The sequence below is a fragment of the Apiospora phragmitis genome (genome assembly GCF_038363925.1).
Source record: "Apiospora phragmitis strain CBS 135458 chromosome Unknown utg000004l:1.0-3135199.0:1.0-3139288.0, whole genome shotgun sequence".
NCBI lineage: Eukaryota > Fungi > Ascomycota > Sordariomycetes > Amphisphaeriales > Apiosporaceae > Apiospora > Apiospora phragmitis.
This window is the reverse complement of record NW_027117402.1, coordinates 2,810,159-2,827,366: the sequence shown is the minus strand read 5'-3', so window position 1 is coordinate 2,827,366 and position 17,208 is coordinate 2,810,159. Positions and strand designations below refer to the sequence as shown.

Genomic DNA, 17,208 nt, shown 5'->3' with positions numbered 1-17,208 from the left:
CGAATTTATAGCTGAACTTAATAACTTAAAGTTCGATATTTATAATATAGATTAAACTTAATTAAAAAAGAGGTGTTTTATAGATATATAATTAATTTAAATATTCGAGGAATTTTTTTTAATGTTCTTATTATAAAAGATTTAGTTAATTTCTTTTTAAAGTCGCGCGGCGGCGAGCGGGTCGATAAATATTAAATTAACCGATTTATTTATAAGTACCCGGATTTTAAGATTAAAATAAACCCTTAATATTATTATTAAAAAGCTTTTTATTAAAATTTAAGCGTTATTTCTAATTTAAGCTAGTTATAAATATTAGAATAAAATACGGTATCTTTAATAAAAATATATATAATTTTAATAAAACCGGCTTTATAATATATATAATTAAGTTAATACTTATTATAATACGCGTCGATTAACGTATAAAAGCGAAATTAGTCTAGCTTAATAATTAAGAATAGTCGACGGTTATAAAATATATTAATTCGAAAAGCTAATATATTTTACCGTTCTTGATCGTTTAAATTTAATATTATTTTACGAAGTAAACTTACGAATATAATTTATCGAGCAACTAACTAATTAAACTACCTTTTTATAATAAAACTAATTACGAAATAAGTTAAAATTAAATTAAATATTTCGATAAATATATTAAGTTATAAACGAAGGGTCGTTATTATTTTTTAGTTTTTATTATAAAGGTTAAGTTTCGATATAATTTAAAACATATTATAAATCTAATAAAGTTTTTATATTTAATATACCTCTTTATTTATTTCACTTATTATAATTATTAAATATAATACTCTATTCGTTATTAAAACGCGCGTATTTAAAAGATATTAAGCTATTTATTAAAACGTTAATAAATTATATCACGAAGCTAGAGTTTTTTATTACCTTAAGGTCGCGTAATTTACTACTTTTATAAGAATTAATATTTAGTTTAATACCGTATTATTTAAATAATATAATTAATAAGTTAAATATAAATAATTAATACTTATAACCTTTAAACGCTATTAAACCTTTAATAAATAATTAAATGCTTTTTTTAAAAGTAACGTTTTATTTAATAAAAAGCTTTTAATATTAGTTTTAAATATAATAAACTAAATAACGAAGGGTATAAATAAAGTAGTTTTTAAGATAACTTTTATATATAATTATATATATATTTTAAAAGAGGTTAATTTAGCTCTTTTTAAGCGTTAAAGAGTTAAAAAATCGCGAGTTTAATATAAAAAAAGCCTCTATTATTAAAGAATTTTAAAAGATATAAGAAAAAAAAAGTAAAAAAGGAACGTTTAATAATTAATAAAGGCGAAAAGAAAGGTTTATTAAAATAGAGGGCGATCGTTTATAACGAGATAGGTTATAATATATAAAATCAAGTAGCGAATTAAATAGCGAGTAATTTTAATTTATTTTAAACGTTATAATTAAATTATTTTATATAAAAATACTAAAATATAATAAAAATAAATAGTTTAATAATAAACCACGTTGTTTAAAATTAAGAATTTCTTTTAAAAAAAAGGTTAAAAACGGCTTAAAAAATCTAATTAAAATAATAATATTTTAAAAAAGAAATATTAACGATTTATTATATATTCGGTTTAATATTATTAAATTTTCTAACTTTATAATAAGAATATTTCTTTAAAAGCTTTTAATTAATTAATTTAATAAATAAAATCGAGTAATACTTAAAAACGCTTTAAATACTTTAAAGCTTTTAAAGATTAATAATTAAAACTTTAATAAAAAAAGTATTAATTTTAAATTAAAGACTTTATATTTTTAATTTAAGGAAGAATTCTTTTAAAAAATTAAATTTTTTATTTATTTATTATATAATATAAACGCTTAACATAGTTTATTACTAAGTAAGCTATATTATTAAGTTAGTTATTTTTTTTTAAATATTTTATAACTTTTATATAAATTAATTAAAATTACTCTCTTTTTAACTCGTTATTTAATTTATATCCTTTTTATATGTTCGCGTATTATAACTTTTTTCGCCGTAGATATTATAGCGCCTTCTACCGGTCACTTTCCGCTTTACTAGACCCCTCGTTTCGTATTTATTAATCGCTAAACGCTTCCTTTTTATTTTATTATTTTATTGCTCTTAAGATTCTTATATAATAAGGGCTCTTTTAAGTTAAACGCCCGATTTTTTAACTTTTTATAAAATACGTATTTAATATTTTATAATAGTTATTTCATATATTATTATATGCATTCTTTTTATTATTTAGTTTATAATATTTAAATTTAGTTTTAAAATAAAAACCTTATTTTTAATAAAAATAAAATATTTAATTATTTATTAAACGTTAGATAAAGTTTAAGGGTTATAAGTATTACTCGTTTTTAAACGTATCGGGCTAAGTATAAGCGTTTAAAACCGTATATTAATTTATTAATTATTTTATTTAAGTAATAAAGTATTAAACTAGGTGCGTTATATTTATATTTAATATTATTTTTTAAAAAAATAATAAAATACGCGGCCTTAAAAGTATTAGAAAATTCTAACTTTATAATATAATTTACTAACGCTTTAATAAATAGCTCGATTTTATTTTAAATAAGTATATTTTAATAGCGAATAAAGTATTATATTTAAAGGTTAAAATAAATAAGAAAAGTAAAGAGGTATATTAAACGTAATAATGCCGTTATTTTTATAATATTCTTCGAATTCGGCTGAAATATAGCTTTCGTAATCGTTTAAGATTAAGAGGCGATAAGAGCCTTCCGTCCGCGCTTTAATATACTTATTAAAGTATCGAATCTAATTTAAGCCCGTTTTATTATTAGTTTAATTATTAGAAATCGGTTTAATTATTTAATCGCTTAATAAGTTATATTTATAAAACTAATTTACGATATAAGATTAGTTTTATTTTATTAAAAACGGCGGAATATATTAGTTTTATAAATTAATATATTTAATAGCCGTTAATTATTCCTGATTATTAAGCTAAACTAACTTTGCTTTTTTATAACGATCGGCGTATATTATAATAAGTATTAACTCGATTATATTTATTATAAAGCCGGTTTCGTTAAAATTTTATATATTTTTATTTTAGATGCTTTATTTAGTTTTAATATTTGCGATTAGCGTGAACTAGCCGGAAATAACACGTGTATTTTTATAAAGAGCCTTTTAATCATCGTATCGACGGTTTATTCGAGTTTTAAAATTTAGCTTATAATTAATAAAGCGTTTAACCTAGTACTTGCCGACGTGGTCGTCGCCGCGCTACTTTAAAAAAAAATTAGCTATATTTCTTATAATATTAATATTAGGAGATATTCGTTAAGTATTTAAATTAATTATATAATTACGAAGCATGTCGTTTTTAATTAAATATAATTTATATTATAAATATCGGATTTCGTATTAAGGTTTAGTATTACGGAGTCGGTCGACTAGAGTAGCTCGGGGGATGTCGTACGCTTTCGTAGCAGCTCTTTAGCTAATTCGATTTAGACTTTTTCGCGTCGCTCAAGTTATTAAAACGATACGATCTTCTTTTAATTAAATCAGTATTATGATTATAGAGATATTACGTATTAAAGTTTAATTATATAGGTTAAAAAAAGATTAGCCGATTTAGTAATATAATTAATTTAATAATATAACCGACTTAGTAGTAAACTATATTAATTAAAAACGTTTAATATAGTCTATTATTAAATAAACTATATTATTTCTTAAATTATTTCTTTAAATCTATTATTTTTATATAAATTATTTTTATTATAACGCTTTAAATTATTTATAATTACTTATAATTTAATTCGTTATTTAAACTTTTTTATATATATTTATATATTATAACTTATTTCGCTATAAGTATTATAATATATTTTATTAATCGCTTATTATTTTTATAACCTTTTATATTACTTATATTAATTATTAGATACTTTGTTTTTATGTTTTCGTTTTATATCGTTTAAGATTCTTTAATAATAAAGGCTCTTTATTATAATATAACTTAATAATACGACTAGTACTCACTTTTAAAGCGAGATTATAATAACTTATTATATTAATAATTAACCGCTAGAGCTATTATTATAATAATAATTAACGCTTAATTTAAATTAAAATAATACTTCGCTAATAAATTAAATTAAGTAATATAAAATAAAGTAATATATAAGTATTAATTAAAATATAAGGAAGTTATTTAACGAATGTCGAGATTTTAACGAGATTTAAAAATGTAACTCGATGAGATCTCGTAAAATCCTCGAAATCTTTAAATTAATAAAAAAAACATTAAATATATAATAATAAGCGTTTATTATATATTTTTTATAAATACTTTTTATTTTAATAATTAATTTAAGTTTTAATTTAACTTATTAATAAAATAAATAGCCTTAATAATTTTATTATATAAATACCTTTACTTAATTATATTTATAATTATATTAAAAATTAATATTATTATTTACTATATTAATAAAATACTCTCTTATATTATTAATATAAACCTAAGTACGTTTTATTAAGTTTTTTTTTAAACTTAAATATCGTTCGTTATATTCTTTTAAGCTAAATTCGCGAATTTTTAACTCTTTAGCGTTTTAAAAAAGTTAACTTAACCTCTTTTAAAGTACTTATTTAATTATATATAAAGCTTATTTTATAAGCTTTTTTATTTATATTCTTAGTTTATAATATTTAAGATTAATATCGTAGAGCTTTTTAAAAAAAACAAAAGCTTTATTTTTAATAAAAATAAAATACTTAGTTATTTATAAAAGGTTAAATAACGTTTAAAGGTTATAAGTATTAATTATTCCCGAACGAGACGAGTTAATTATAAGAGTTTAAAAAATTATATTTAATTTATTAATTAGTTTATATAAATAATAAGAGATTAAATTAAGTATATTAAATTTAAATTCAATACTATTTTTTATAATACTAAGAAAATTTATAGCTTTAAAGGTAATAAAGAATTCGAGCTTTATAATATAATTTATTAACGCTTTAATAAATAGCTTAAAATTTTTCTAAATACACGTGTTTTAATACCGCATAAAGTATAATATTTAACGGTTAAAATAAATAAAAAGGTATATTAAACTTAATAATATTATTATTTTTATAATATACCTCTCGTAATCGTTAGAGATTAAAAGGCGATAATAACACTTTTTTACGAGTTAATATATTTATTAAAGTATTTAATTTCATTTAAGCTTATTTTATTATCGGTTTAATTACTTAATCGCTTAGTAAATTATATTTACCAGCTTAATTTATAAAGTAATATTAACTTTATATAATTAAAAATAGCGGGATATATTAATTTTATAAATTAATATATTTAATAACCGTTACTTATTCTTAATTATTAAGCTATATTTATTTCGTTTTTTTATAATTATCGTTACGTATTATAAAGAATATTAACTCGATTATATTTATAAAGTAGTTTCGTTAAAACTATATATATTTTAATTAAAAATATCGTATTTTATTTTAATATTTATAATTAGCTTAAATTAATTAAAAATAATACTAATTCTTTATAAGAAGCCTTTTAATAATCGTATCGATAATTTATTTAAGTTTTATAATCTATGTTACGGTTAATAAAACGCTTAACTTTATACTTATTAACGCGCTCGCCGCCGCGTAACGCGGTAAAGAGATTAGCTATATCTTTTATATTAATTATATTCGAAGGTATTTTTCGAATATTTAAATTAGTTAAATAATTACGAAATACCTCTTTTTATATTATAATTAATTTATATTATAAATATAGAACTTTACGTTATAAACTTTAGCTATTAGTTTAATAATATAAAATAAAATAAAAAACGTCGTATGTTTTTATAATAGTTTTTCCACTTAAATTATTAAACCGATTAAATTTTCTTTAAATTAAATAAGTATTATAATTATAAAACTATTACACGTTAAAGTTTAAATAACATATTTTATAATTAAATTAAATATGTAAGTAAATTAAATATTTCTTAACACCTAGTATAACTAAGTATAAATTAATTCTATTATAACGTATTTAATATTTTAAAATTAATCGGAATCCTTATCTCTAGATATTTCTATATTATTCTAATAGGTACGAGTATTATGCCTGGGCTTTCCGCAGATTCTATAGCGTTATAAGCGCGTTTTAAACGTTCTTATACGATTACTCCTTTAACGCGATTCGTTTTATAACTGTTTATTAATGTCTTTTTAAGATTATAAATCTTTTCTAGCTTATATACGAAGTTATCCTCTATCTTGTAGCCGTTTTTTTTTCGTACGGCGGCGCCGGCTAAGTATCTTATTCGCTTTTCGCAGTGCGGTTACCTCACCTTTTAATAGAGCGAGCCGGTGTATAACTTGTGTTATTCTTTTCGTAATTTAATTAAGCTTAGTTAAAATTAATATCGGAAAGCTATTTTAATATCGCGCGATTTAATTTTTAACGTATTCGGTTTAAGATTAAGCTTTAATTAAATTATTTAAAGTTTTTAATTCTTAAGGTATAAGTTGGCCAAAAGAGGTCGCTAGAGGCGTCGGCGTACGTAGCTTTATATTTAATTATGAAATAATATATTCCGGGTTGTATAATATAATTCCTGCCCCTCGGAAACCTCCCTAAATATTTAAAATGATGAAAGTCGCTTAGAACGCTTTTAAGAACGTTAGTAAAAAGTACTCCTTTAAGATATAAGTGAAATGCGCCCGTATAAGACCCTTGATTTCTTTTTTATATAACTTTTTTAACGTATAAAAATAGCCGATATTAAGAGGTTAGAGCTTATACGACGAATAGGAAAATATATAAAGTATAATAATCGAGTTCTTTTTATAATAAAGCTTAAAAGTTATCGAGTAGTAGCTCTTATAGCCGTTAAGGATTAATAAGTAATAAATACTTTTCGTACGAGACTTTATATATTTATTAAAGTATCGAATCTAGTCTTCGCCTTTTTCGTTCGTAATCCAGCCGTTTTTAGTAATTACGATTACTTAATCCTTTAATAATAAGCTGTTTTCGTATTAAGAAAAGAGGTGCGTTTTCCTAATAAATATAATATATAAAGGGATAGCGTTGTTACGATCGGCGGGTTGGTCCCCCGCGGGGTAGTACTTAAGGCGTAGAATTGGACAGAAATGACCCGAAGAGTTATTTCCGAAGCTTTTGCTTTGTGGCGCAGTGGTTAGTCCATACGCACTGTAACAAGCGTAACCGTATAATCCGACGCCTTAAATAATTATAACCTATTCCCGGTTCTTTTACTAAACTGCCCCAAGCCTCCTGTATTAATCGGAGGTTGTAACGATTATTTCGAACGAGATTTAGCCTATAAAAAAGCCGGTCTCGTCGAAATTATAAATATCCTCTTTTTAGATCCTATATATATTAATTATATTCCGTACGAGGGTAAACTACGCGCGATACGCGTCGGGATCTTTATAAAGGACTTTTTAATAGTCGATTTTTCGATTAAAACACGTTCGGAGGTCTAGTTATTATCGTATAAAGTTCGAAGCTTAATTAACGCCGACGCGTCTCGCGTCGCGTTAACGAAATAATCGATTCGCTATATTTTTTATATCGCTAAGCCGAGGAAGAAACGATTGCGAATTTAGATTAATTATATATCTTATAATCACCCCTTCTTCTAGATCCGTTAACTTTCGAGATTTCGTAAAGATTTCACGTCTTATAAAGAGACCGAGTCGTCGGTTACGGAGGGTTGTGTAAGGGACTTTATATATTAGAGCTGTACGCTAGAAACTTAATTTTGGGTCATTTTAAAACGCTTGAAGAGCTAGAAATATTTGCTTCTCTTTTTAAGTACCGACCATATTATATTATAGAGGAAATTAAGTATAAAGGTTATTTAAATAAAATATAACGAAAGTGTTTAATTTATTTATATATTTAAATTTTTTATAGAAAACCTCGACGCGAAATTTAATATTTATAATATAAATTTAATTTATTTAAAAAAGAGGTGCTGCGTAATTATATAATTAATTTAAATATTCGAAAGAGGCCTTTTAATATTAATATTATAAGAGATATAGCTAATTTATTTTTAAAATCGCGCGGCGGCGACCGCGTTAATAAGTGTTAAGTTAAACGCTTTATTAATTATAACCTAAACTTTAAAACTTAAATAAACTATTAATACGATTATTAAAGGGCTTTTTTTAAAGATTTAAGTGTTATTTTTAGTTAATTTATATTAATTATAAATATTAAAGCTAAATACGATATTTTAAAAAAAAATACAATATTTTAACGAAATTAGCTTTATAATAAATATAATTAAGTTAATACTCGTTATAATACGCGCCGATTAATATGATAAAGCGAAATTTATTTAATTTAATAATCGAGAATAGTTAATAGCTATTAAATACATTAATTTATAAAGTTAATATATTTCGCCGTTTTTAATTATTTAATATTAATATTACGTTATAAACTAGTTTTACTTATATAATTTACCGAGTAATTAAATAATTAAATCGATTTTTAACGGTTAAATTAATAACGAAGCGAGCTTAAATTAAATTTAATATTTTAATAAATATATTAAAACGCGAATAAAAAGCTTTTATCGCTTTCTAGTTTTAAACGATTAAGAAAGCTATACTTCGGCTAAATTCGAGGAATATTATAAAAATAACGGCATTATTACGCTTAATATATCTCTTTACTTTTTTTAGTTATTTTAATTTTTAAATGTAGTATTTTATTCGTTATTAAAGTCTCGATAAATTATATTATAAAATTATAATTCTTTATTATTTTTATAAAAAATAATATTAAATTTAAATTTTACGTATTTAATTTAATATATTATTATTAAAACAAGATAATTAATATATTAAATATTAGTTTTTAAACGCTTATATTTAGTTCTTTATATTTAAAAACGGTTAATATTTATAACTTTTAAACGTTATTTAATTTTTAATAAACGATTAAATTCTATATTTATTTAAAAAGCTTTTCGACGTTAGTTTTAATTATTATAATCTAAGTAACGAAAAAATAAATATTATAATATATAAAATAAGCTTTATAAAAATTTTAATATATACTTTATAAAAGGTTGATTTAATACTTTTTAAATGTTAAAAATTAAAAAATCGCGCGTTTAACTTAAAAAAGGCTTTATTATATAAGAATTTTTAAAAGCTATAAAAAGGAAAAATAATAAAGAAACGTTTAGCGAGTAATAAAAGCGGAGCGAGGGGTTTATTAAAATAAACGACGACTAGTGAAAAGCGCTATAATATCTACGGCGAGATAGATTATAATACGCGAATATATAAAAAAGATATAAAATTAAATATCGAATCGAATAAAGAGTAATTTAATTAATTTAAAACGTTAATATTAAATTAATTTATATAGAAATAATAAAATATAAAAAAAGTAGCCTACTTAATAATATAGTCGACTTAGTAGTAAACCACGTTAATTAAGTTAAAAATACTCGATTATATTTCACTTTAATTAAAGTTTAAAATATTTTCTTAAGCTTTATTATTTAATAAAAGGATAAGATTAATTAATATTTTTTTAAAATTAATAAAAGTTAATAAGTTATATTTAATTTATTTCATTTAATTATTAATAAGCTCTTATATTATGCTATATTAAATAATTTAATAATTAAGTTTAAACTTAAAAACTAATATTTTATTTTTACTTTTTAATTATTAAATATAAAATTAAATTAAATTTTATATATTAATAAAACTATTTTTAAAATAAAAATAAATATAAGTTCTAAAGGTAAATAATACTTTATTAAAAAAGAGATACACGTTATGTTATTAATTAAAAAAGTCCCTACTCTTTTTACTATTCTTAGCGGTTAAAGGGATAGATTCTTCGTGACCCCCGGCACTATCTTTTCCAACTTCTCCATTAGCTCCGTGTAGAGACGTGCCTGCGCCTCGTCGCCCCCACAGCCGACGACTACGGTCGCGGGCGTCGTCACTTTGCCCGTGTCCAGGCACTGCCCGTGGGTATCGGGGCCGCCGATGGCGCCAGCGATAAGACTGCGCGACCCCTGCTCCGCGGTCCTGGCCAGCAGAAACTTGGCCACGCGGACCTGGATCCCGTCGAGCTCGCTCTTGCACAGACCGGGGTTGGTGCAGTTGATCACGACGGCTGGGGGCGCGTTTCTCAAAACGACCGCCGCGTTCTCGAGCAGAACGTCGATGCGGTCCAGCTCAAGGTCCGCGCGTTCGGCGAAGGCCTTGACACTGTCGTAGCTCGCCAGGTCCATGGCCCATACCTAGGTTTACATGGTCGGCTTGGATCGATGTAGAAGTCAATAGATCAAGTGCTTAACTTGATAACTTTGGGATCGCAACGGGTCGAGTTCACAATGAACTCTTTCGCAGCGTCACCCTTTTCCGTTAATCGAACAGCCATGATGAGCTTGGCGCATCCCAGTCTCACGAGATGCTTAGCTCCTTCGAATCCTAACCCTGTATTAGACCCCGTGATGATCACGGTTTAGCCTGCAAACGATGTGGTAGGCTTAGGGGCGTTCCCGAACAGCTGGGCGACAATGAATTTGGCCATGTGACCAGGAGTTCCGTCTCCTCCCGGCATATCTGCGGCAATGCAGTACGAAAGAGCAGCTGTAGTGGTGGTATTTTTGGGTTATAGTGAGCTTGCAAACGTGTGGCTTTATAAATCTCTGAATAGTTATGTTCCTTCTCAAAGTCAGCTGGCTGTATAAGCTAATAAGCCGGAATGAAAGGACGACTGCGACAACTTGAACTCTGGGGAAGTGACAGCTACTATATCATGAGGAAACGCGAAGGCCTCGGGCACCGGGTTCTTGTGAGACTGGGACGGGGCACGCGGGCGCCTCGCCTCAGGGGTGGTTCCGGACAAACAGAAAAGACCTGAAGTCCGCATCTCGTGCTCCCATCCAATTCCTCCGATTGGCGCCAAGCCGGACGTTCATGGATCATTCCGTCTCGGCATGGTGATCGTACTTCAGCAGACGTGACAAGCATTGATTATTCTAATGATCAACTAATCTAGCAGTGAAAGCAAAAGTGGCAGAGTGGCCTGCTTGAGTCGCTTAGCCCCTGAGACCCGGTATGCTTAGGTACGCTACGAAATGTAAAGCAGGACTAGGCTTCACGATACTCAAATCTTCAACTGCTGCAATATTTGCACGACAAGGTCATGGAATCGTGTCTGGATCTGCGCATCGACGGACGCATTTGAAGCCACTGTATCGGCGGCACCTTGCGCAACCGAACCCGACAGACAGGCTCTGGTAACGTCTGCGACTGTATCTCCCAAATAGGACTCGACCATCTCCCCGTATACGCCATTAATTAGGGTTTCCTTGGTCCTCGAGGCCACCCCGGCCCTTATGATGTGATCCCCATCGTACCCCAGGATGCTGTAGACCGGTTTCCAGTACGCTATCTCCAGAAACACTACTCCCAAAGCGTAGATATCGTGATGTTTCTTATAGCCGTACCCATGCCCGTCCTCCCTTGGCCTTCCCTGGACCGCAGGGTGACGGTACAGATCATCAGCCGCCATGGCGGGGGGTGCCTCGAACAGGTAGGGGGTGCCGGCGGGGCGGGAGTACTCGAAACCCGACAGGAACGGCCGTCGGAGGTCCAGCCGGTCATCCTCGTCGTGAAAAAGAGGATATTCTGGCTGCGCAGCCCCTTGTGAAGCCAGTTCACCGCATGCAGCTTCTCGACGCTCTCAGCCAGGACGCGGAGAAGGCGGATGCGCGCTGTGAGGCTCGGGGCCCGCGTCGTCGTCGTCAGAAGTTCCACCAAAGAGACTGGCACGCTTGATGAGGAGCTCGGCGGCCGCTCAAAGACGAAGCCGTATTGCACTGCGGACGGCCCGCCAGAGCTGCTCAGGCGCTCGACGTAGCCGAGGCATCGGAGGTTCTGGAACACGGCGACGTACTGGTCCTCGCGTAGAAGCCGGACCAGCGCCTCGAAGCGCCTCACGATCAGCGCCGCCTCGTCTTGGACAGACCTGGTACTCGTCCACTCGATCCATACCTTGCTCCAAGGGTCGATGGGAGATACCTTGTACCACGCCGGCGCCCTCTGCTTGTCGTGGTACGCCTCCGGTTCGATCATTCGGAGGTGGCTCAGCGGAAGCTTTAGGGGCTTTTCCAGGAGACTGGAGGCTCGTAGACTGAGTTCGGAGCGAAGTCGTGAGGTCAGCGAGTCTGTCTCGATTGCTGTCCTCATGACCTTGAAGCGCGCGAGGTCGGCGAGTCGGACATCATCTTGTTCGTGCCCAGCGATGGCTACCAACTCTCGGCGTTAGTATTACTATTTTTGGAATAAGAAGGAATAGAGCCCGAAAGTCGCTTACCAGTGGATGCTTTGACCAGCTCGCACAGAATGTCTATACGGTTGTTCAATTGAATAATCTGGTAGTTGGTCCGCATCTGCTGGTCACTCAGCGTCTCAAGCTGTTGGTTGCTCAGAAGTTGGTGCAAGGAGTCGTTGAGTAATTTCAGCTTATCGAGCAACTCTTCGACGCTCTTCTAATCGGATATAGCCCATCTTAATCTGGCGGGATACTTGGCCGTTGTGCGTATATGCAGCAACGCTTTCTGTAACAAGGGGTTCGGTTGAGGAAATCGGGTCTCGTGGTCCTCCGTTATGGATTCCGAGTGTTTCTCATCGGTCGTTAGATCTTTGTCGGTCTCCGCCCTTTCCCTCCACCAATGGTTGGGCCAGCGGCCGAAGACGGCTGTCCAACCTCCCGAAACGAAGTAGCAACCGGTGCTGTTGATCGAGAATTCCCAGAATAGTTGCTTTACCCTGAGGGCTGAAGACTAACGTCTCGTCGTCTTCACTGAGCCCGACAATGCTTGCCCAGTCAAGAAGTTTGTATTGCTCCGCCTTGAAACGTATGTGAAGGTACTGGTAACTCCTCTGTAGCCCTTTGGCCTCCGCGAAGAGCTGGTACCCTAAAGCGAAAATTAGCAAATTTCCATCTCGACTTATCCGGATAAATAAGTAAGATATCAGGCCCAACCTTTTACACAGCCAGAAAAAACCTGAAACAAGAGCGATACTGCCCCCAACCCAACCCCTACTGCTTCCATAACTCAAGAGAGGGGGATATATCTGCACTTGCGACGTCTCGGTTCGAGAAAGCATCTCCAAAATGCCACTGATCTAGATATAAAGGAGATGAGCAACCATTAATCCTTGAATTTTTGTAAAGGCACAAAACATACTTGTAGCACACAGAAAGGATGACGATCCATGGTTACATTCAGATTGATGACGTTGGAAGTACTGCTGGAATGCACCGTTCATTCAACATATGATCGCATTTCCCCGCATGCGAATGCTTCAACTCAGCCTGGGGCCAGCAAAACGGGCTGAGTCCAAGGCAGATTGTTGCCATTGATTGACGATTGACACGGTGACTGTTCGACCTAGCGTTCTACGGAGGGCATTAGTCGCCTGCAGCTTAGTTATGCTACCTTTTCTTGACGATCATTGCTATATAATGAGGCAGTGTTGACTTAGTGCTGACCATGGTGTGGTGTCGTTGGGGGCGTATTACGCCAAAAAATCATTTGCTTCTCGCCGTGGTACATTTTCGTCCAAAGGTAAGGCAAACCAGAAAGCCCTTGGCTAATGGGAGTTGACTTGCATAACCCCTGATGACACGCTATCAAGTAATTACATCTCTCTGATTGCCCTTAGTCAGAGGGATAACGAGGAGTCAATGTAAATGGGCGTCGCCATCTTTCGGTACACAGCCCCTCGTGACGTAAGTTGTTGACTGATCCGCCCTGTTCGCATTTGCCTTTTTAACTAATCAGCACCTCTGTCCTGTACGGTAATGAAATCTCATAGTAAAGTGACTGATCTATACCCGTGGAACTCCTTCCACATTAATTACCTCTAGTCATTCTATATAGTACAAATCAGATTAGAAGTCAGATTGCACCATCAATCCATACTTTCTTGCCGGAATGGCGGAATATCAAAGCCCCTATTACTACACACTGAAGGGAGACGAGGTTAGCCAGTATGTCGATCGTCAAGACACAGCAACACCTCGACAAGAAAACCACCAAGAGGCTCCACCATTGTTACAAGAGAGTCTTCTCCGCAAAGCCCTGGAAGGATTTCTTCCCAAACAGAAGAGCAACCTGGCGCATAAGACGATAATTCGCGATGCAGTCATTCCCAAGATATCCCAGATCCTGGTGGAATTTGGAAAGCGGGGATGGAGCTTGTGACCTCGGACGTTCACCGTATTATGGATCTTGGGCATCCCCGAAACCCTCGATGCATTTGTCGCTCAGGATCGGACGGACCATTACCTCCCATACAACCAAGCGAATCTGCCTGACGTCATCAAGGGCTCATATCTTCGTGACCAGTTCCTCAAGCTCCAAGAAATGGTCCGGTGCCGGCAGGAAGACATTGCGGAGCTCGAGATGGGTGGTAAGCACCTCAGTCTGCCTGGAAATGCCGCTACCTATTTTCTCTCCGTCGTGACCCTGGGCCAGGGTCGCTTCGTCAGGGTAGACAAGGTCAGGAGCCTGCAGACGGCGGAGCTGTACGCCAGAAAGCAAATACTCCGGGGCGAGTCTGCGCTTCAGGACCAAGACAACTTGACGGTTTTTGAGAAGGAATTAAAGTCGTTGAAGAAACTATCACATCACGTGGTCAAGCTAGTGGGATCTTATACCGATCCCACGAGCTTGGGGATCATCATGAGTCCGATAGCCGATATGGACTTGCAGGCGTACCTCAACAGCAAGGGGTGGATCCTGAACATGGTAAACGGATGCTGAGAAGTTTCTTCGGATCACTGGTACGGCCCCTTGCACAGACAACTCCCTGCCACCGTGACCTTATGGGTAGGCAACCGCCTTAGCGTATATCCACGGCAAGAACATTCGACACAAGGATATCAAACCAAACAATGTCCTAGTGAAAGGCGATAGAGTCCTCCTGTCCGACTTTGGTACGTCAAGAGTCTGTCTTGACGGCCACTTGACTACTCGTGGTGGTTCCCCCGAAGGAACACCACGTTACTGGACCCCTGAAGTAGGGGATGGCGCAGCAAGTTCCATTCCAAGAAAAACGAGTATTCCTCAGTGCTAACATGACTTAGGACCGCAACACGGCAAGCGATATCTGGTCGCTCGGCTGCGTTTTTCTGGAGATGGCTACGACGCTGTTTGGGTATTCGCATAGCGACATGCTCAAGCTCTACTCGGAGCACGGAACGGAGAACTGCTCTCATTTTAGTCCGAATCAAGGTGGAATGGAAGCCTGGATCAAGCATCTGAGCAAGGACGTACATAATCCGGACAATGCTGTACTTCGGTGGGCCGCCAGTATGCTGCAATTCGATCCTCAGGAAAGACCCACGGCTGCCCAACTCCGTGGACGCATCCTAGACGTGCGGCCCGGTGTTGATTATATATGTCAATGCTGTTCGACCAGAGCTGGATCCGAGACAGGCATATGTTATCCTCCTTTTCCTTTAATGGACACTAGGGATACTGCTGTCAGGTTTATCGACCACAGGGTAGGCAACGATGTCCTGTCCTCACGACCGCCAACCCCGTCCCCCGAGCACAGGCCATCAGAAGTCCCATCGGAGCGTATCAGCGGTATATCTGGGACTCCAAAGCCCACCAAGCGGAAGGTCCACTTCGAAAGTGATAGCCAAGAATCGCAACGTCAAGAGCCCCAGTCGGAACAATGTCAGAGACCTAGCCGGTTTACTGAGGTCCTCCCAAGATCGCAGGCCAAAACCGGGGTTGCCATCAAAAGACACCTTTATCGAAGCGGAACAAACAGAATTCGTGGTACCTGATCCGCTTCGCCTGCCAAGCTTTGATAGCTATGAAGCACCCCTCCCCAATGCCACGCTTGTGCCATCGTACATACTTACTGGAAGCAACCGAATGTTGGAGCGTGAGGTCCGGAACGATCTTGACAGCGACGGGCTGTGTAACGTCTTCGTCTACGGACGGCTCATGTTCCCCTCGGTTCTGCACGCCATCGCTTCCCAGTCTATCGACGGGGTGTACGCACCCAGCCTCCAGCGGCGTATCTACCCCGTATCGGCAGACTGGAACAAGGCCAACTTTTCGATACAACGGGCGGGCGAGATCATGACTCCAGCCATGCTGGAATCCCACGATCGCTGGCAGCCGTCAAGACTTGATTGCGCCGCTATCGAACGCTCGACCGTTACCCAGAAGATCCTGGAAAGATGCAAACAACGGAAGCAGAGGAAGATAAGTCCTCCAGGTCATGTTTTTGGCCACCTAATCGCCGGTCTTAAGATGGAAGCTGTCAGATACTTAGATCTTCTGCTGGCTTCTACCGAGAAGAACCTGGGCAGCACCCGTCCGGTGAAGAAGGACGATGGAACAGACGACTTCAGCAAAGGCGCGACTGAAGAGGAGTCGCCATTGGTGCGGAAACGAGTGACGGTCCAGGTGAAGCTACTATCGGGAGAAACAGTAGAGAGCGAGGCGTACGCCTCGCGCAAGGCCGCGACGCGGCTGCTGCTGCAGTGCGACGCCGACGTCTTCGCGACCGACCCCGTCCACGTCAATGCGCTGTACCAGGCCGTCCGGCACGCCGACTACGCCGTCGCCGAGATGCTGCTCGAGCATGCCGCGTGGCTCGTCGAGGACTGGGCCGAGGTCCGCGACCTCGCGGCTGAGACGGGCGACGACGAGATGGTCGCCCTGCTGCGCCAGTACGACATCCGGGGCATGTACCGCCAGCAGCAGCAGCAGCAGCAGCACAGGAAGGAGATCGAGGGCGGGGTCAACACGGGGCGGCAGTCGCGTGGGCTGGTATCGGCGGGACCAGGCGAGGACGAGGACGAGGGCCGCGTGGTGTGTTCCAACACAGCTGTGTTTACCGCCGTCATCAAGAAGATGGCCGCGGTGCAGGCTATGGACGGGAAGTGGAGGGGAAGGAAGGGTGTAGCGGTGACGCTGGCGGCTCTAAACGCGGGCGCCCCTCCGTCTATACTACGGTACTTGCGTTCGGCAGTCAACCCGGTCAAGATGCTGATTAACGAGCTTAGTCAAGCCGATTCTCGAGAAGAAGGGAGTGGTATTTTCGGGCTGGGTTTTATTAAGTAA

The 17,208-nt window shown here is 35.1% G+C and overlaps 3 protein-coding genes across 3 annotated transcripts; 1 reads left to right on the top strand and 2 right to left on the bottom strand.

Moving 5' to 3' along the window:
* Window positions 1-9,915: 9,915 nt before the first annotated feature.
* PG994_003993 (short-chain dehydrogenase/reductase) lies at window positions 9,916-10,332 on the bottom strand (the record flags this gene model as incomplete). The annotated part of the gene is made up of 1 exon (XM_066855402.1): window positions 9,916-10,332. The coding sequence occupies one exon, from the start codon at window positions 10,330-10,332 to the stop codon at window positions 9,916-9,918; it is 417 nt and encodes a 138-aa protein (XP_066719680.1).
* Window positions 10,333-11,213: 881 nt separating this feature from the next.
* PG994_003992 (uncharacterized protein) lies at window positions 11,214-12,298 on the bottom strand (the record flags this gene model as incomplete). The annotated part of the gene is made up of 2 exons (XM_066855401.1): window positions 11,214-11,714; window positions 11,771-12,298. The coding sequence occupies 2 exons, from the start codon at window positions 12,296-12,298 to the stop codon at window positions 11,214-11,216; spliced, it is 1,029 nt and encodes a 342-aa protein (XP_066719679.1).
* A 1,754-nt stretch (window positions 12,299-14,052) lies between these two features.
* On the top strand, window positions 14,053-17,208 carry PG994_003991 (uncharacterized protein; the record flags this gene model as incomplete). Its single annotated transcript, XM_066855400.1, has 5 exons — window positions 14,053-14,289; window positions 14,389-14,868; window positions 14,954-15,139; window positions 15,207-15,711; window positions 15,767-17,208. 5 exons carry the CDS (start codon window positions 14,053-14,055, stop codon window positions 17,206-17,208), a joined length of 2,850 nt encoding a protein of 949 aa, XP_066719678.1.